At 36.9% G+C, this 21,581-nt stretch overlaps 1 protein-coding gene across 3 annotated transcripts; it reads left to right on the top strand.

Moving 5' to 3' along the window:
• The first annotated feature begins 5,437 nt into the window (after positions 1 to 5,437).
• Positions 5,438 to 20,116, top strand: slc35b3 (solute carrier family 35 member B3). 3 transcript variants are annotated; one of them, XM_084103373.1, is made up of 11 exons: positions 5,438 to 5,521; positions 8,626 to 8,699; positions 8,794 to 8,974; positions 9,057 to 9,178; positions 12,932 to 13,086; positions 15,249 to 15,356; positions 15,482 to 15,579; positions 15,667 to 15,759; positions 19,059 to 19,170; positions 19,262 to 19,331; positions 19,435 to 20,116. In XM_084103373.1, exons 3-11 carry the CDS (start codon positions 8,840 to 8,842, stop codon positions 19,583 to 19,585), a joined length of 1,044 nt encoding a protein of 347 aa, XP_083959499.1. In that variant the 5' UTR covers positions 5,438 to 5,521; positions 8,626 to 8,699; positions 8,794 to 8,839; the 3' UTR covers positions 19,586 to 20,116. The 3 variants fall into 3 exon arrangements, with proteins under 3 accessions (XP_083959499.1, XP_083959497.1, XP_083959498.1); XM_084103372.1 differs by lacking the exon at positions 5,438 to 5,521 and adding an exon at positions 6,368 to 6,846; XM_084103371.1 differs by lacking the exons at positions 5,438 to 5,521; positions 8,626 to 8,699 and adding an exon at positions 6,338 to 6,846 and having other exon boundaries at positions 8,747 to 8,974.
• The last annotated feature ends 1,465 nt before the right edge of the window (positions 20,117 to 21,581 follow it).

The raw sequence follows: 21,581 nt of genomic DNA, 5'->3' as shown, positions 1-21,581 counted from the left end.
TGTCAAAACGATTCCCGTTCACACAGATCCGCGAAAATGACTAAAAACGCTGTATTATGCATGCCAGGCCAGTAGTTGGCGATGTCACTTTGTAAAGAAACACTATGCGCCTATAGACTGAACACGTAATACGCATGTGCATGATGTCACCATTTTCACAAATTCGCGTTTTTGTAGTTTACACGGAGACAATAAAAGTATCGTTTCAAAAACTTGCACCTTGAAACCTGTTTTCAAAAGATTGCGTTTTCAGACCCCAACAGACCACCTGTAAATGAACGGCCAAAACGCAAAAAAAAAATGTTTTTAGTTGAAAACGGTAAAATTCTGTTTGTGCTACAGACATGACTATTACCTAAAATTGTGCAGCTTGTGTTCTATTACATTTGAAAGCAACTTGAATTTAATTTGAATAATAATAATAAATAAATAAAAAATCCTCTAAACTTACATTGAAGAAGAGACCTAAGTCATATTTAGAGACAATATTTGGCTCAACCCAGTATGCAACCACCAAAACGACCATAGTAGCCACATAGCAATGTGCTAAAAATCCTTAGCAAATACATGACAACACAATCAGTTTTGACATTGCTAGCGTAGTTAATATTAATTTTAATTTTAATTTTAATAAATATTACATTTAATCATTTGATATCTGAACAATGACAGCAAAAAGGTCACTGATTTGTTGGTAAATTCCATGTAATGAGTAATACACTAAGAATTTAACAAATAAACTGAAAGTATATGAAATATATAACATTTTTACATTGAACATTTAACATCTTTGTGGGCTCGTTTTAATTTAAATCACATTAAACTATGTAAGTCATTTGGTTAAAGGAATGTCTTCATGTGATATTATTCAATAATGTTAAAATAATTTAGCTCTGAACATTATTCCCCTGGCTGCCATCATCTCAAATTTCATCTTTAATTGCTCTTTATTTTTCCAGCATTGAGCGTTCAGCAGAAGTCTGCTTCCCCCTCCTGGTTGTTCTCAAGAAACAGTTCGCAGAGCTCCAGAAGCTGCAAGCTAGATTTCATTTTGTGTTTTATATGCTGCAGCTGAACGGGGAGCATTTGATGTTGAGTATTTGTTAAGTTCCATCTTAAAGTCTTAAAGAAAAGACGAGGGTTATCAGCTGAGCTCTAGAGGTTCATATGACATATGACAGGTGTCTATGGAGAGAGAATGTTATTGCGTTGTGTTCTGGTGAATGAATCCACGTCCACAAGTCCCTCTGTGTCAAGAGACTATAACAACACAGAGCATCTTTCAGAGAACTCACTGGTGGTTTGGCGACTAGATTAGTGGTTAGTGGTTTAAGTCACGATCCTCAATATTTTCGAACACTGACGGCAACTATAAAGGTACTGCAAGTTGTTTTTTAAAGTAAGATTACAGTATAATCTCTTACACAGTCCAGCACTTTTACTTTTAAAATATATATTTTTAGTGTATGGTGTATCTTTAAACTGAGAAAGAAAAAAAATCATAACAGTCCGTATTGCACCAGAAAAAAATGTCAATCTAGACATCTCAGAAAAAGTATGCCATTGTTGTGCAGGATATGCTGTCTTTTCCTCTTTTGATCAAAAAGACATAAAATATACATTAAGTCAATACAGTCCATCTTAGAAGAGCTATATCAACACGGCCGAGCTTTCCTCTTTGAGTGAGCGCTGACCTCAAATAGTTAAGAGAAAGAGAGAAGGACAGTGAGAGAGAGAAAGAGACAGGCTCGCAAAAAGGAAAAAAAGTGAGAGCAGAAGCCCAGCAGATCAAAGAAAACAACATGAGAGAGGATATGAGCGCTTTGAGAAGTAATATTGGGCCGATACCATCTGTTTCCCAAGTCATGCAGCAGGATTCAGACAAGCACAGGAAGAGGACAACAGAGACGGCCCCTTTAGCCCTGGATAACACAGCCAAAGTGGCTTATTAAGAAACCTCCAATTTAATATGAGATTGGGCAACATTAAAGGGTTCCCTCTGCAAAGGACCTTTCTCCCCAGTTGTTGAGAAGAGAAGCGTTATATAACAAATAAATTTGAGGATTATTTCATAAAAGGGGCGCCAGTGTAATTTCTCCTTTGGTATTTTCAATTTTGAAGGTGGCACAGTAAGAATGGCCGGAGATGTATGAGGTGATTTCACTCTTCATGTGGGAAAGTGAGTTAGAGATGAAGAGAGGAGCTGCTGCTCTGACCGTATACGCTCAAAATATTTTATTAGCAGCTGTGTTGTGGAGAAACAAACTATATAGATTCTACACTTAATTTGGTCTTTTTTCTTTTCTGATATTTTTGTAAGATCATTTTTTTAGGAAACAAATTAAATCTGTAAACTCCTCTAATGCTACCATGTTATTGAAAAAATTTATATATATATATATATATATATATATATATATATATATATATATATATATATATATATATATATATATATATTATATACATTTTAGAAAATCTATGAATTTCATCAGTGCATACAGTACATTCCCTGGGTTTTGAACTTACTGTTGCTAGCACCATTCCCTACCAGCCAAACTATAAGCATTCCATTAGACTATAGATGGAAAATTCTGTTATTATTTACTCACCCTCAATTAGTTGTAAACCTGTGCGACTTTCTTTTCTATGGGCTACTCTGCAAATTTAAAGTGTATCGCTGCATGCTGTTATACAACGTGGGAAAATGGCGCATCAATTATATCACCTTTATATAAAGTTGGAAATATTGCATTTGGTGAGCTAATAAAACACTGAACTCTATTAGTAACGACGGAACTTTCGACCATAGTTGGTTTTGGGAAACGCACCCCTGGAATGCAGGAGATTTGTATGGTTGAACTGGATCATCAAAGGTCAGCAGCAAAGACAAGACACTGGTTAATAAAGTGAGATTAAATACATAAAGTATATTTGTGTTATTTAACATTTAAATATTGCAGGTTTGTGTAATATTCTGAGTTTGGATTTTTCTGTTTTTATTCATTTTGAGGAATACTGATTCTGTTTTTGTGCAAGTGAAATGAGTAAATGCATGCTCAAATTTAGTCTATAACTACAATCCCCATCCTGTTTACACAGCGCACACCTCTGCCTCTTATCCCACCCTCACATACTATCAGAATTATCGTAAACATGAGTTTTCCTAAAAATTGGACATGAACGCCATCTCAAGTCATATTTACCACTGGGAAGCTCGGGGTTAATTTTTTATCCCCAAGTTCCAGAGATGGGCGTGTCATAAACTTTAAACATGGCAGGAAGGAGAACGAATGCTGCTGTGACTGGTATTCTTTATTTTATTTTTTTCCACAACAGCTACATCGTCTTGTCTTGTCTTGTCGTTAAAGTAGTGCATATTTACAGTACATATATGACAAATTATTTGAAGTGTATTGTATGTTTTTTACACACCGAAAATAGCTTTGATTGTCTCAAAAAAGTAGGAAAGAAAAACCTGTTGTCCTCCATGATTCCTGTTCTTTCCGACAAAAAAAGCACTTCAGTGCAACGAGCTGGTAATCACGACATAAGAAGTGGGAAGTATGACGTTTCCGATAGCAAGTGAAGGCAGCACAACTCCCCATTTCTCTCAACATGGGGACAGGAGAGGTGTCTGAAATGAGAAAACATAGTAACTTGCGATACTTATCTGAAAAAGTAACTCCGATATTTCATGGGAAATTTAAAAGTAATATGTTACTTTACTAGTTACTTAAAAAGTAATGTGATTACGTAATTTGCAACGCATTCTCATCCTTCGGCATCATATACTGACGCTTTTGACATTTCGTCTACATCGAACGCACATGGCACCCTTTAGTGTCAATATGACACGCACAGAGCTTTGTTCGGTTATGGGTAGGTTTAGGTCTGGTGTAGGGTTAGGGTTAGACCACTAGGAGGCGCCTTCTGGCCCATTTCTATCTGCGTCTCATATTGACGCTAAAGGGTGCTATGTGCGTTCGATGTCGACGAAATGTCAAAAGCGTCAATATATGACGCCCTAGGATGAGAACGGGCTGTAATTTGTGTTAGGCCTATTCTTAATGCGTTACCCTATAGCACTGATTATAACCATTACCAACATCATTTTCTGTAAAGTTGCTTTGAAACAATGAGTATTGTGTAAAGTGCTAAACAAGTCATTTTACCTTGACTTCAATTTTGGGTGACCTAGATACCTTCAAAACATTGGTGTTATCCTTAATAATACATGTCCTACTCCTCACATTTGTTGCAGACTCATCCATGATCCCAACAGCCGTTAGGTCATCAGAATTCTAATCAGATCCATGCACAGAATCACTCAACCATTCAGGTTTCCCAGAAGATCCTACTGATTTGCTGAGCTACAGACCTCATTGGATCCAGATTTCAGTCTTTGAAAAGGCCACCGCATTTCCTTCCGCATGCAATGTTTTATTTATTATTGGTTATTTGATCTGGTCTGAGACCAATATGGGAATATGTACCTTTCTGAATAATCAATAAATAGCCATTTTATTATTTAGAAGGATCTGGTGTGAAGGGCTGCGAAAAGTAAAAGTCATTACACAAATCCGTCATTGTTGATAAATGAGATCACTTGTAAAGTTAGATGGCCGGCAAAGAGCCGCATGCATGTGGATGGTTCTGTGCATTGCTGAATACTATTAGCGGGCAGTAAATATTGCACAGGTCTCTCCACGGGACAATGATTTGGCGAGTGGGCGGCAGAGAGAGGGCAGTAAATTTGGAGATTAATTAACCCGTTGAATTCTGGACATTTCCAGGTCTCTGTTCCCGGTGACCTGTGGACGTAAATGGGACGAGCCCGTCCACAGCAGTGAGCGGAGAGTGAGGGCTCTCGTCCAGAAGAATGAGTTATTAAGAGAATTTTTTGAATAGATGGAAAAATTGTAGCCTGGCTATTTAGTGTCATAAAGTGCAGCCAAGCCAGTGCAGGGGCTCCTCGGGACAGGAGGCAATAGCATTCCAATCAAATCTCAGACGGATGAGAGATGGGCCTGTCCACTCTGAATTTTTATATTGTGGAAGGGGCTGGAAAGAAATAATGCCGTCCGTGAGTGAATTAACCTCTCGCGGTGGATGGAAAGGCCTCTGTCATCTATAGGGGAAGCAGAGGAAATGAATGGGCGGAACAGAGGCAGGCCAGCCAAGCCAGGGGGAGGGGTAGATAGGATCAAAACCCCTCGCCAGAGATGGACCGTCCGTGGCTGTGGCTCGGCCACATGTGTTGTGGATAAGGAAGGACGAGTAGTGTAGTATGCTTCTTGAGCTTTCCGGTGATATATCTGAAGGTCTGATTAAAATCATTTTATTTTTGCATGACATTCATTCAAATACATGCAAAACAAGGATGTACATATGACAAAAGCACTCCCCTGTCAATCTGGACAAACAGGTTCAGCCTATACTTACAGGGAAACTTTAGCAGAACGCACGTTGTGTAGCTCTATTTATATTACCAATGAAACCATCACGAGAAATAAAGCAGGTATGAAATTATTATTTGTTCATGTGCTTTATTTAAGGTATACACGATTAATCTTTCATTGTCCTTTGTTCGGAGATCTACTAGAGTCATTCAGAAAAGTAGGAGACAAACGTTATGGATTTACTTGTCTTACGTCCGGATTTGCATATAGTAGCTTACTATGCATTAAAACTGTGTGCTTCACAGGTGATTGGAAAGTAGACTATAGCCTACCTCTGGCTGTGTAGAGAGATGTGCACCTGTGTTTTGATATACTACATTAAATTGCATCTTGATAACACAGAACTTGTAATATGCTGAATATGCTACAGAACTTGTCATTGTGGTTGAATGTTAGTTTTAGCATCTAGTGAATTTCCATTCATTCACCCATTCTCCAAATCGCTTGCCCATAGGGTCTAGTGAATGTCATTATCTTAAAATTCAAGCACTTTCACTTTTATGTTCATAGAAATTTTACAACTTTTGTGACAAGTTCGGCCTCGAGTTCCTCCAATCTGATCTCACAGGAAACGTACGAATGAGATGAATTCATACGAATTTACCAAAGCGTTATGTTATTATTGTGCTTATCTGCAGTTACAGTTCAACAACAGGTGGAAAATAGTCCTCTCAAATGATATAATGCATAAAAAAATAAAAAGCAAATAAACAAATAAATTAGGCTATGCAATTTATCATTTATCACAAAACAAAAACAGATTCATTAAAAATATCACATCTTTTTCATTCTTTATTTATTCATTATAATGTTATCTGACTCTGACCTTAAAGTTGAATGCAATCTGTCACTGACACGTGTGTGTTCAGTGACGTGTGTCATGAGGTCAAAGGTAACCGGAAGCTGTTGGCTGCTGCCGGGAGACAGAACAACTCATAAAACCCTCCAGAAACATCGTATAATGTGCACGTTGACATATGTCTTTATGGATAAAGGGCTTGTTTTGTATTCCGTTCGACTGGACGAATGAGAAGATATCTGTATTATCTTAAGACGAGCGGTTAAAACTGACTTTAAACCCGGAAGTGGAGCAAATTAGTAGGTGTTAGCCTAGCCGCTAACACTCTTTATCTCTTCCAAATCCCATATGAGGGAGCGATTTTGTCTTAAATCACTGATCTCACACTCATTCTGCTAATTGAAGTCACAGATTGAGCTTGTCATGCGTGTCAGTGGCGAGACACGTCGTTTATCGGGCTGTGAGCTGGGTGAGATCATGTGAGTTCAGTGTGAAACAGTTCCAGCTGTCAGATACTCATCACTCTCATCCGATCAATGTGATTGTGATTAAACTGATCACTTTGATCATCTCTGGGTCATTCGGGTAAGATTCTGTCATCTTTTTCTCATAATTCAGTATGTAAATGCATAGTTTAGTATGCAGTGAATGCACATGTATGATCAGTTAACGTTACTAGTAAGTTACCATGGTAGCTTTGCTTTTGTTTATGTGCATAAAATACTTTAATATGAAAAGTGTTTTTCACTGTAAGACACTGAACCATACAAAATTATAGCATGTTAAAGGCACAATATGTAAGATTTTTGGATTGAAATATCCCAAAAACCACTGTTATATATTTTGTTGACTTCTGTATACACACACATGTGCATTATACCAAATGTTTCCAACAATGTTTAAATCCAGAGCAATTAGGCTAGCAGTTTTAACCAGTGTAATGGCCTGTCATTACATCACTTGTCAATGACATCGTATTCCGAGAAACACCAAAGATCCTTTAATATATTATGTGTTTTATTAGACAGGTGAGCAACTGTTTGGAACCATTTATCGAAAGAACAAATCATTGTTATAAAGCACAACACGGTTAGTCTTATTGTTTGAATCTCTTGTTTTCTTGATTTACTTCACAATTTTAATTTGTCAAATAAAGGGACCAATAACGTTAATACAATAGCTTTTATTATAGTTTCCAACATAATACCATAGTTACTGTACTACCTTGAACCTACTGTTACTGCATTGATACTGTGATAACTTGATGACAACCACCATTGTGAGAGAGAGAAAGAGAGAGAGAGAGAGAGAGAAAATAAACTAAACAACAAAATATATATTTTTTAAACTCTCTGCTTGTTAAGTCGTGACCAAGCGGCAACCTTCCAGTATCTCCCTTGAATCCAACACGGAAGTGACTTAAACTGTAATTCATCGACTGCCCGCTAGAGACAGGCTGCAAAAGAGAGTCAATCCCATAGACCCCCCATGTTAAAATACCCAACTTTACAGCAGCAAAAAATGTGTTTACAGCCTGGTGTAAAAAGTGGTTTGGGTCTATGTAGCTAATTTTGCCCTTCATGACAACTGTGAGGGGGGTGAATTTTTTTATAACTCATCCGTTTAAATTATATTAAGCCTTAAAGTTCTGCATAATTAAGGGCGTGGCCCCTTGAGTGACAGTTGGATTGCCGCTGCTGTCTGTTACCCGTCACGTCACCTCAGCTAATCCCGCCTTTTTGCCCATTTTCGTTTATCCGGGAGTGACGCGCTACCAAGATGGTGACGGCCGGCTCCGCCCACTTTGGGCTTCAAAAACGCTCTTCAGAAACCTACGGGTGACGTCACGGACACATATTTGTTTATAGTCTTTGGTCGCGACGTATCGAATACTTTCCGGGTTCAAGCCTCTTCTCTGTTTCAAGTTAGAGTACAGCCGTTTATGAGCACTATTCATTTATCGCGCACATTTAAAGTCACCATAAAATGAAAATAGATAAATCTTTTTTTTTTACCATGGTATATTGCAGTATATTATAAATTATTTATATGTGCACAAAAATATAATATATATTTTTTTATTCTTATGGCCTTTTTTTTTTACGTCCAGCGACATCTATTGTATGATGACTTGTTTTTCACCGCGAGGGCAGGACTTCCTGTCACTGACTTAAGTATGGTGTACACTACAGTTTCCCAGCTCCCGCTGTCCCGGACAACAATACTTTAACAATTCATTAAAAAAATGAATCACTGTCTGGCCAACCATGGAGACAAAGTTTAGGGTTAATTTTTCCCGACAGTACTACAGTATAGCGTGAGTGTATATTAGAATCATTTGTTATTTGCTTTTGGGATCTTAAGGAGCATTTGGACCTGGCAACTGTGACATCAAACGTCAAACTTAACGACCGGATATTGATCTTTAGACAGTAAAGGTAAGATATGTAATTTCAGATTGTGGATAAATTGTTTTGATTTTCAGGAGCCTGCAGACAACATGAGTGGCAAATTTGGCCTTGTGAATTACAGCTCGAGGAAGCACATCTCCATATCCGTGCCCTCGTCCACAGAGGTCATGTCACCTCATATTAAATCAGTGGAGGAGCTCAGAGTGCTGGGCATCAACCTGACAGGCTTCAGCACACCAACACAGTTCTTCATCTGTGTGGCCGGCGTCTTCCTCTTTTACCTCATCTACGGCTACCTGCAGGTGACAGTCCATCAGTGATCTTTGATTTGTGCCTTTGTATATTTGTGCCATTGCTGATTCGTGTGAGTCTCTGTGCTTTCAGGAGCTGATATTCTCAGTGGAGGGATTTAAGCCATTTGGCTGGTATCTGACTTTAGTACAGTTTGGATTCTACTCCTTATTTGGCTTGGTGGAGTTGCAGCTCACTCAGGATAAGAGAAGGAGGTATTTTTTGTTTATGTTAAAATTAGACCTGTCGATAGATTAAAAAACTAGTTTCTGTAATTAATTGTGATTAATTGCACCTAACATTAAAATGTATAAAAATATTTTCACATTCAGTCTCCAAATTATCATCATAAAGACAGTATTTTAAATATTTGATATAATTGTACGCATTTGTTTAATTGCATCTTTTTGCAAAGTACGTTGAATAAAGGCCAAGAAACCCCATAAGTTAAGAAAACCCTCAGTTATAATAGAAGTGTACGGTTAAGAAAGTGTTTTCTTAACCGGCTGCAGTAACTGATACTGATACATCTAGTAAGTGATTATTATTTTTATTTTTTTAAATTCAGGTAGAGCTGCACGATTAATCGTTAAAAGATCGCAATCTCGATTCAAACATTCACGCAATCTTATTCCTAACACATGTCCTAACTACACGCAACGTGATGCCGCGATGCGCGATAAAAGGCATATTTTCCATGTTAATCAGAGTTTTTGTCCTAACCAGCCGCGACGGCGACACGCGATGATTCTATTTAGAAACGGTTTCTATTTCACCGTGTCCTAACCAAACGCGATGCAATAAGATTCCAGCGACAAATTATTTGTCTCTCCACACTAGACGCGACGCGACTGCGAGATGCGCCAAAATCAGTCAAATCCCACAGCCAATCAGAACAGCGTGTGGGCGGAGTCTCGTGGCAAGTGCACAGCACCAGAGAGTAATCTTGGTGGCAATCACAAGAAAATGGATAAGTAGGCTACATAATCAAATTCACAAATATTACACCATTTAAACATTATTAAAAATACATAGGCTATTGAGTTACTAAAACAATCTTTGTCAAAGAATATACTTGTTTGTTCACAGTTTGAACGTTCTTGTTTCCATTTGTTAAATTTCAAGATCTGAGGTAAATTATCCATTTTTGCTTTTACAGCTACAAAGCTGGAGCACTAAATGATATTCAAAGTCACATTGCATGCTTTTAACATTAGATAAAGCACATAAACAGTACCTGAGATTATCATTGCCACACTTTGTGTTTGTTGTTCGAGCCGCGTCGTCGCAGAAAAATAGAAACCATTTCTAAAATAGAATCGTCACGTGTCGCCGTCGTGGCTGGTTAGGACAAAAACTCTGATTAACGTGGAAAAGATCCCTTTTATCGCGCGTCGCATCGCGTCGTGTGTAGTTAGGACACGGTGTTATGCCTATTTAAACTATTCATTAATACTAATTCATATTATTATTCATATTATATTATTCATAAAACTTGATTATAATGACAACAAAACAGTATTTTTATTATAATCGCTCACGTCCGGTGTAGACGGTGTCATTCAGAATTACAGCCAGTCTAATATTTTCCCTTTCGTACGCCCCATGCTGTGAAAGAGCAGATATACGTTGGAGCCAAAATCAACTTGGCAAAAAGAAAATGTCGTCCTTCTGAGCAGCATCTCCTCGTGTGCCTCACAGAGCTCTTCCACACTAATGCACATCGACATACTTGAAAGCCTCTTCCAGGTGCAGCAGAATACACAGCCCTCTCAAAACACACACAGACACACACAAAGACACATATACATACTGGTAGGGCACGATTAATCGAAATAAAACCAAAATCAACCAACCATCTTTCCATTCTAGAAATGAGAAGCACTTATCATCAAAAGAGAACCTTTAAGGGCGTCCTGCGTTTTTCTATCAAAATAAAAGTTTGGTGATTTAAAGTTTGAAAATAAAAATAAAGACAACCATAAATATTACTATTGTAATCTTACAGTTGCAATGTAAAATTATTATAAAAAATGTATTGAACACTGTATATTGACTAGTACAATAAATACTATATTTCAATAACATAGTAATTAATTTTTTGTTTAATAATTCTCATCTTATTTTATAATAATAATAATAGCTATTATTATTATTGCTATTATGGCCATAATGATTTAACATGTTGGACATATTTTCCAGCTGTACAAACAAGCACAGCAAGTCTAAATCGCAAACGCCATTTTTATCAGAATTATTTTTCTCCAAATCGTACAGCCCTACATACTGTCTTAACAAACACATTCCCCGAGCCTTAACATACATCTGACCCTAATCACATGATTTATCCGGAAGGTTTCTTAATAGAAAGCGATTAAATAATTCAAAGTATTAATGAACAGTTTAAATAGGCATAACACCGTGTCCTAACTACACGCGATGCCGCGATAAAAGGTATATTTTCCATGTTAATCAGAGTTTTTGTCCTAACCAGCTGTGGCGGCGACACGTGACGATTCTATTTAGAAATGGTTTCTATTTTTCTGGAACAACAAACACAAAGTGTGGCAATGATATTCCAATTCCGATTCCAATTAATTAAATAGACTGCAGCAATTTTGTTTGAACCTCTAGTAAATTACATGATATTTTGCTTAGTTGTCTATTCAGAATTGTAAAAAAAAAAAAAAAAAAAAAAAGATTTCAAATTTTTCCAGAATTGTGCACCTCTAATTTCTGACAATAAAATTTGTAATTATAGGCATCAAAAATCACAGTATAATTGTAAACGTCAAGTTGTGAGTATTTATTAACAATTACTGAACATTAAAAATATTATTCCAGCTTTTATTTGACATTAAATTACAACAGTATTTACATAAACCATAACAAATGTCACATTCTTATGCGTTTAGAAAAAGTTTTGTTATTATTATTATTTAATTATTATTTATAAACGCATACATTTTTACATATTTTTTTTACAGCTCTAGTTAAATGGATGCTTCACTGATTAGCATTAAGCTTTGTATCAGTAGAAACCCAGTAGTATTTTGGAATGACCATGCTTCCCTCCCTCATGTCCCCCTGAGACAAGAGATTTCTGTATTGTGTGTCTGGAAAAACAAACTCAGATGACGCAAAAATCGTCATTTTCTGTCATCGGAGGCTTTTTTGGCCAGAGGCTAGAGACTACAGCCAGTAGTAGGAGCTAGTTCCGCATGTTTTCAACCCGCCCATAGGGGGGTGTGATCTCACGATAAAACGGCGTCTTTTCAGTTTCGAGTCAACTAGTAGCCTATTTGTATCATTTCTTCCGATACTGCCCTCTGTAACCGGTAGGTGTGGCTTGGGAGTGGCCTCGTCGGGTAGCGGAGCAAGTGCATTCTGGGAGTTGTTGTTTTTCATCAACATGAGCCAAAAATACATTTTCTGGCTTTTCTCAGTCTAGAAGGCACCAACTTCTAAAATAAATTCACATTTCTACTACAAAAATGACCCAATTTAAATACACATTCATCTTTACAGTGGTGAAATATCCCTTTAAAACTAAATTCCCAAACAAACATTTACCATATTCATAATTGTTCTGTGGTTCCATGAATAGTATTTTTTTCTTTATTAGCCCTAATAACCTTGTACACCTGTAACCTGCTTCACATTTCCTCAAAGCAATGCCAACAGAAACTTACTTTCAAGAGGTTTTGTGTTTTGTTGGATCATTGTGTTAAACCTGTTGTATGGCCGTGTCTGCCTTTAAAAGGCCAATTATTACACTCAAAGTTAGTTTGTTGATTTTTAGGGACACAGTGTGAATATGACAGTTGATTCCAGGCATTTAATGGGTTAGTGTGAACAATCCTTAAGAAAACATGCTTCACAGTGTTTAAGAAACAGGCAAACTAAAAACAAAAACATAATGGTTTTAATGTAATGCTTCTTTTTTCTTTTTTTTTTTCTTTTTTCAGGATACCATACAAAACTTACATGATCATCGCATTATTAACAGTTGGGACCATGGGCCTATCCAACACTTCTTTAGGATACTTGAACTATCCCACACAAGTCATCTTTAAGTGCTGCAAGCTCATTCCTGTCATGATCGGAGGAGTTTTTATACAAGGTACATTAGATACTAGATTTATTTTTAAATTCACACACACACTTCCATTTAATGTTTGGGATCTTTTATTATTTTTATTAAATAAATTAGTTCTTTTATTCAGCTAGGGGAAATGTAATTTATCAAAAATGACATTTAAATAAAAATTTTACATATATTTTACATCTTAAATAAATGATGTTCTTTAGAACTTGTATATTTTTTTCAGGATTCTCTGATAAATATATATCACGGTTTCCACTAGGGGTGTAACATGATATTGCGATATAAAAATGCGACAATATGTATCGTTGATGTAAACGTTATGATTCGCGAATAGAGTAAGTTTTATCCAAGACTCGGCTTACTGTATTTATGCATTATTTTATTATTCACCCAAAAATTGAAATTCTGTCATCATGTACTAACCCTCATGTCGTTTCAAAACTATACGATTTTTGTTCATCAAACACGAATGAAGATATTTGTATGAAACCTGAGAAATTTCTGTCCATTCCCCTAAAACTTAAAAGATCCAAAAAAGGTCACAAAAGCATTGCAAAAATAATAAATCTAGCGGTTTAATCCAAGCATGCCCAAGCAGCACTCACCATAATTTAACTCACCATATCACGTTTTTAGTTTTGTTAGTTTGATGATTCAAACTATGATGATAAGCATTTTAGATCGTTAATTCTTATCATGTTAGTGCATTAATAGAGAGAGAGAGAGAGGGAGAGAGAGGTGACAAAGTGAGCACCGGAAGAGTCTGTGTGCGCACGGCTTATCTGTGTAAAAGAGATACAACGAATGCCTGTATTAAAAGCGTGAGTGTACTGCGTTAGAAAAATGAAAGTTTACAGAGTTTCAATAACAGTGTTACATTAAACTACTATATTTAATGTAGAATATAATGTATAATGCAATGGGGGAATATTTGTGGGTCCTGATAATGCAAAATGTCTGATTTTACCAGTAAAAGAGGCCTACATTATTTATTTGTGATCAGTGAAATAGTGCAAGCATATGCGTCTAACATACATCTGTATTTTCAGGTTCAGAATCATGAATCATTTTTATTCTGGTGCCACCAAATTTAGCATTTTAATCAGCAGTACATTTTTGTTAACTTGTTACCATATGTCTTTAGAAGTTCAGTATCGTGAATTGCGACATGAATGTATCGTTACATCCCTAGTTTCCACAAAAAATATGAAGCAGCACATCTGTTCTTAGAAATCTTAGAAATCTTATATCTTAGAAAATACTTGGAATATTGCACATAAGTTGTACTTGACAGTTTTTTCCCTACTTTTTGTCCTTTTTTTCGAGTTTAAAAGTTGTGGTCACTATGAACTGTATAGGAAAAAAAAATATCTTTTGTGTTTCATTGAAGAAAGAAATCAAATGGGTTTGGAACAACACAATATGTGTGAAGTCAGTTGAATGTGGTGTTTTTTTTTTGTTTTTGTTTTTTGTGAACAAGTTCCTTGTTCTTTGTGCTGTTTCGTTCATTGGCCACAGTTGTTGTGGAGTTCTTTTCTAATGCAAGAATTTGACTGAAGTTTTGATATCCTGAACAAGAAAGAATGAAACCAGCTGAACAGTTCTCCCTTCTCTTTTTATGGGGATATTTTGATTTTTTTTCTTTCTCTGGCGTCGTGGACCTTGCGTCCCCTGAGGCTGGTGTGTAAGATCAGCGGGACGTTGGTTGAGGATGCGCGCGAGATGCCGACCCATCAAAGCTGGACCGAATCAAAGTGATGCATAGCAACCTGCTGCAACACCTTCACCCCCCACGGCAACTACCTGTTTGAGAACACTCTTTGGCCTTTCCTGCTGCTTTCTTTCTCACTTTTTGCATTTTCACATGTCCAACCTCAAACTCATTCTCCTCACATGCTTACTTGTGATGAGTTGAAGAGTCCAGCAGAAAGAGAAAAAAACTAATTCTTTCTATTCGACAAATCAGTTTGCCGCTGAACTTGTTCAAAGATCTTTGTAAAGCCAACCTGCAGCTAAAGTGTCAAACCTGCAGCCAGAACTCAAAGGACCCAGAAGATAAGGCCCTCAGCTTAGCCGAAGCTCAGATGCCTCTTTATGTGGCTTTTATGACATATTTGAGTTGATCTGTGTCAGAGATTCTTGGTTTGATGGAGCTTGTTGATGTTGTATGTTTTTAGGGAAACGCTACAATGTTGCGGATGTGTCTGCTGCTCTGTGCATGAGTCTTGGTCTGATCTGGTTCACACTGGCAGACAGTAAGATTGCCCCAAACTTCAATGTGACAGGTACAGGACTGCTTCTGCTTCAGTCTGTTGATTATGAGAAACAGGCTTTGTTCCAAAATCCTGCCTAATAATAATTAATTGAAATTGAATGTCCTTTTTTTAATTGTTTTGTTTGTTGTTTCTAGGTGTACTTCTCATATCTATGGCCCTCTGTGCGGATGCTGCTATTGGAAATGTGCAGGAAAAAGCAATGAAACTCCATAACGGGACCAACTCCGAGATGGTACAAATTATTTCAAATGATGACCATCATTGTGGTTTGTCTCTCTTGTGTCCAGGTTTATTATTCATTGTTGTCCATGTGTTGCAGGTCTTATATTCCTATTCTATTGGTTTTGTGTATATTCTGTTGGGTCTTCTGTCTGTTGGGGGGATTGGACCTGCTGTTTCCTTCTGCTCTCAGGTGGGTTTTAACACAAATATAAAAATACACATTCATTTTGAATTGAAAAATAGCATTTTATAATTTCCCAGATGTCCATTTATTATATTATTTCGATTGTTGCACCAAAAGCACTGGAATTAAAGATTAAATGGCCTATTTTTGATGATATACCTATTAGACTACTATACATAAATGAAGTCTGTTGTAACTACATATGTGTAGTTCTTCACATTAGAGCTGGGTGATGTGGCCAAAAATATCATATCTCTGTGATTTTTGGTTGAATTGCGATATACAGTATATATCTCAGTATTTTTTTTTTTCTATTTGGATTAAAAAACATCTGTTCATTAAAAAAATAATAATAAATAATAAGTCAGAATTATTGCGCTCCATCTGTTTGGCACACATGCGCGCGGTCAATGCTCAATCACAGAAGTCTGTGACATTTAGCTGAGATTCGCTTTGCAGAAGACTCTTCCTCTCATGACAGCAAAATGGAAATCTTTCTAACATTTACAGATGAGAATATGACTGAAATGTAAGTAATGTTTTGAGGAAAACACCACATATCAAACACATTAAACGGCGCATGTACAGACCCTTTCCAAAAAATTAGAATATCATGGAAAAGTTTATTTATTTCCATAATTCCATTCAAAACGTTAAACTTCCATAGATTATAGAATCAGGGCCCACAACTTAAACGATTTCAAGTATTTAGTTGTTTATTTGTACATAATTTGGGCTTCCAGCTCATAAAACCCACGAAAACAGGATTTCAAAAAATTTGAATATTACATGAAATCACACAGTAATTACACAGTGATACCATGGTCATTGAACCAGGTTTTGGTTCTTTTGGCAGTGTGGGCAGGTGCAAATCCTGCTGGAAAATGAAGTCAGCATGTCCATAAAGCTTGTCTGCTGAAGGAAGCATGAAGCGCTCTGAAAATGTCCTGGTAGACGGCTGCGTTGAGTGGACAGCACAGTGGACCAACACCAGCCGATGACATGGCTCCCCAAACCAACACAGACTGTGGAAACTTCACACTGGACTTCAAGCATCTTGGATTGTGTGCCTCTCCATTCTTCCTCCAGACTATGGGAGCTTGGTTTCCAAATGAGATGCAAAATTTGCTCTCATCAGAAAAGAGGACTTTGGTCCACTGTGCTTTATTAAATCCAGAGTCAACGCAGCCGTCTACCAGGACATTTTCAGAGCAGTTCATGCTTCCTTCATTTTCCAGCAGGATTTGCACCTGCCCACACTGCCAAAAGAACCAAAACCTGGTTCAATGACCATGGTATCACTGTGTAATTACTGTGTGATTTCATGTAATATTCTAATTTTTTGAAATCCTGTTTTCGTGGGTTTTATGAGCTGGAAGCCCAAATTATGTACAAATAAACAACTAAATACTTGAAATCATTTAAGTTGAGGGCCCTGAATCTATAATCTATGGAAGTTTAATGTTTTGAATGGAATTCTGGAAATAAATAAACTTTTCCATGATATTCAAATTTTTTGGAAAGGGTCTGTATCTATCTTTCAACACATCCGACGGGGCAAGCTGCTTTAAAATGTACGTGTTAACTATATCTTACCAGTTGTTTTGAAGCCCTTAAAGTTCCCCTGTGGTGAAAATCAGGCTTTTAATGTAGTTTATATGTCTATGTGGTGTTTTTAATATGCTTTAAGACAAACCATGTGCAAATACATAAGTCAACACCATTGCTGAATATTTTGTCCTTAAAACTCCAGTGAACCAAAAACACAGTTTGAAATCGCTGTTGTTCCTGACCTCACAAACTACCTTGTAACCAATCAGGTCAACATGTGATCCTCAACGAGTGGATCTCTGAGCTGGTGTGAGTGAGTGGAGGTGGGGCTAATTTGCATATTCATAGAACCGCGTATACTAAATGAGGCAAGGGTGTAGAGTTACATTCAAGCTATTTTAAGGGAAAAAAAACGGGTGATCAAAGATGAGTTTCAAAGGGATACAATTATTGACCACAGGGGGACTTTAATATAAAGCATTTGTCATGTTTAGGACAAAGTGGATTATACACCTTCCCGCAGCATCTCACTCTGCGTCCTCTGCATTGCCTCATTCCATATCGTTTATTAAAAAAAAATATTGATATATTGTGCAAACTTGATGTTCCGCCCAGCCCTTCTTCACATTATCATTCATCAGGGCAGGTCAAGTTGCTGATATTGCAAAGGTGTTGATTAGTGCTGCGCGATGTATTGAAATAAAATCTTATTTGTTATAAGGCTTTGTGTGATTATCAAATCACAAAGGCTGCAATTTAATTCAATATATGCACTGCATGTTTCAGAGTGAAGTGCAGCACTGTGTTCTTTTACAGTACAGTAAATGCAGCTCCACTCAAACTCCATCCCTGCATTGGATATGGCCGTTAGTTTATAGTATACATTTAGGAACTCAACATGCACTGGTATTTCACCAGATTTCTATTGACATTATTTATAAACCTGTTGTCAACTAAGCAGAGAGACTTAAAGGTATCCCTGCAGTTTTCTGCCAAAATAAAAGCTTAATGGTTAAATGTCTGAAAATGAGAAATTAAGAAGTAAGTATGTTGTAATTTTGCAGTTGTACAATAAAATTATTATTATCATTTGTTTAAAATACTTACTATTTTATTATACAGCACAGTAGTATTATTACAATACTACAATATTTCATTTTTATCTAATACAATTCACACAAAAAAAAACACAGAGTAAAAAGTTTCTTATTAAAGATTATCATTAAAAATCAATATTTTTAATAAATAATACATATTATTTTTACTTTCTATGCACTCCTCTACAAAATCACCCCAATCATTCTAGAACATTTTATTCTTTCCAACTAGAGCTATTCAAGCCATCTAGTGGAAATGCCTGCATTTTTTTTATTTTGCAATATATTTAGCAGAAAAAGAAAATATATAATATTGTCTGTTTTGTCCAATACCGCACAGCCATAGTGTTGATATTTAAATGTGGATGGTCATATGTTAATGAGCTTATGATTGTGATTGCTTTTCTAAATGGTGCACACCAAACAGCGACATAATTTTCATATTTACCGGTTCAGGTTAACTGATCCAAAAAAAAAAAAAAACATAATCACAAAGCTGCAATACAAATCTAACCGTAATGTTTACATAAGCACAATTGACTTTCATTTCAATGGAGCAAGAGCAAGAAGTTTTACATGATATTAAACCTTCCAAAAACTGTATTTTTAATATCTAAATGTCTTCTATCCTTAAAAAAACCTGTTTTACTCACTCAGCATCCAATGACGACATACGGTTACGCATTCTTCTTTTCACTGACGGGATATTTCGGCATTTCATTCGTCCTGGCTCTTATAAAGCTGTTTGGAGCACTGGTTGCTGTCACAGGTCAGTTAAGCGCTCTCATATGGGATGGTCATTGAGATTTAGCAAATAAATAAAGTGAATTGATGCCCCAACTCTGTTTTTCTTTTTTCAGTGACTACGGGAAGGAAAGCCATGACTATTGTATTGTCCTTTATGTTCTTTTCAAAACCTTTCACTTTTCAGTAAGTGGACCAGATTGGTCACGTTTAATATATGTTGAGTCTTGCTTGTAATAATTACATATTTCTATTTCTTTGATAATGATGTACGCTGGTTCTTTCACAGGTACCTCTGGGGTGGTTCTCTGGTGGTGTTTGGCATCTTCCTAAATGTTTACAGTAAAAACAGTGACAAAATGAAGCTTCCCTCTTTAGAAGAGCTCAGAAAACGAGTGCTCAGCGGGAGGAAGGTGCGCCTGCTGTCTCAGGACGTGTAGGAGAATGAGCTCAAACGTTTTATTGATGGGATTCTCCAACCTCCTACATCAGCTGATGCTCAGGTGTGGTTTGGAGTCGAATCGGCACGCATGGAGCGTGGGGACCTGTTTGAATGAATCAAAGGAACATTAAACTAGAGCCAAAAAAGCAAAGATTTGCACTGGACAAAGGTGGAAACTGAAGCTGGAAACTGTTTCGGTAGAAGATTCCTTTCTCTCCTTTTTTTTTTTTTTTTTTTTTTTATCAAATCATGTCCAAGTGAATGTTGGCCTAACGGAGCCAGTGACATTTTAAATGAAAACATTTCACCTGCATGTGCCATAAAATGATGGCAACAGTTGACATACCAAGTCAAGACTCAATTTTTTTGAGTAAACTGCGGTTGCACAGGTGAAAAAAAAGTCAGTGATTCTGTCTGTTTAAAGGGCTGATGTTCGGAAAAGGATCAACTTATCAGCTGCCATTTTTGATAACCGTTTGTTTGTTGAAAGGGTGGCTGTTTTTATATTAAAAACAAACTGGGAAGTTGATTCAGACAGTCTGGAGTGTTTTCATGAATAATGGCGTCTCTTATCCATTGGCTCCAGCATGGAGAGTTGAAAAGCTGCCAAGCACTTTCTCAGATGTTTGGCCCTGCGATCGCCCAAGGCCTGTTTGATTAGTAATCCTGGAATAAGATAGCACCAGAAAGAAAACAAACACTGTGCACAGGGCTTGGCTTTAGACCTAATTTAGTTGAGCAGAACGTCACACGTGTGTGTGTGTGTGTGTGTGTGTGTGTGTGTGTGTGTGTGTGTGTGTGTGATTGAGAGAGAGAGAGAGCACATGTGTGGTTTGTGCATGTTTGTGGGTGCCAAGTGTGCGACACTTTCAAAGCCTCAGGGAAATGATTATTGTGCAGTTGTTGCCACCCTCTCCCTTAGAGACACTGCCAGTTATAAAACACAGCATTAGTGCAGATACACAAAGGAGTAGCTCCTGTTTGACTGCACGAAATTATTACATTTTTAATATTGACCATACAAATTTGTAAAGGCTTAAAATGTCACAGTATTTTGATTATGAAAATGAAGCGGGAGTGTTTATTTGTATTATGTTTTCTGCATTTTTTAAAATACTTTTGTAATACTTTTTATTTTCAGCAGCGAAGACTCCAGTCTTCAGTGTCACATAATCCTTCAGAAATCATTCTAATAAGCTGATTGGATTTTTTATGGATTTGTTAATGTTAGTTCAGTCATATAAAAAAGTTCTCAGTCATTTGAAGGGCCGCATATTTTGATTAATAAATGTCATATTAGGTGGCTCACTTCATGGACCCACTTGCTAAGTCTTGCTTTCAGAGCAAATGATTCAGCCTATACAAGTAACAAGTTACTAAACTTACTAGGGTTATAAGTGTGAACCCTTTCTATGGGCTGTCAAGTGCCAAAAAATGCAACATAATAGCAGTCATATGACTTAAGTGCTATGTTCCTTGTCTTAAATATAATAAATAGATTTGTGTGCAATACAGACAGAAAAAGCAAACAGTCCAATTCAAACATGAAGCGAGAAATGTGAGAACCAGTGGTGTCAGAGTTAAGGAAAGATTTTTTGTGGTTTAGCAGATTGTGTAGTTGTTTTGACATAATGTTGTTTGTCATACAGTTTTGGAGATATTGGTCATTCTGTGTCCGAGTACTGCATGACTAGAAAGTCGATGCCTACAGGTGTTGCAGAGTGAAATGACCTGCTGTGAAAAGAAATTTGGTCGTATACTTGATCACTTTTTCTGATGAATGTCATCTGGCACTGGAGATGAACATCTGTGAGAACATTTTTCCTTGTTTCCTCCACTTTTGTCCAGCTGGCAGTGGAGCTTCTCCCGGTCATTCTGTAGCGCTGGAGTTCACAGCCTCAACAGATTGTTTTCTGTGTCTCTGTATGAGCTCTTGAGTTTCTGTCAGCGGTCTAATGAAGACTGACTCCACCACACTGAAATGATAGCGTGCT

This window comes from Abramis brama (assembly GCF_963993115.1).
Source record: "Abramis brama genome assembly, chromosome: 24".
In the NCBI taxonomy this organism is placed as follows: domain Eukaryota; kingdom Metazoa; phylum Chordata; class Actinopteri; order Cypriniformes; family Leuciscidae; genus Abramis; species Abramis brama.
Note: the sequence above shows the minus strand (reverse complement) of the source record. Positions and strands in the feature narration are given on the sequence as shown.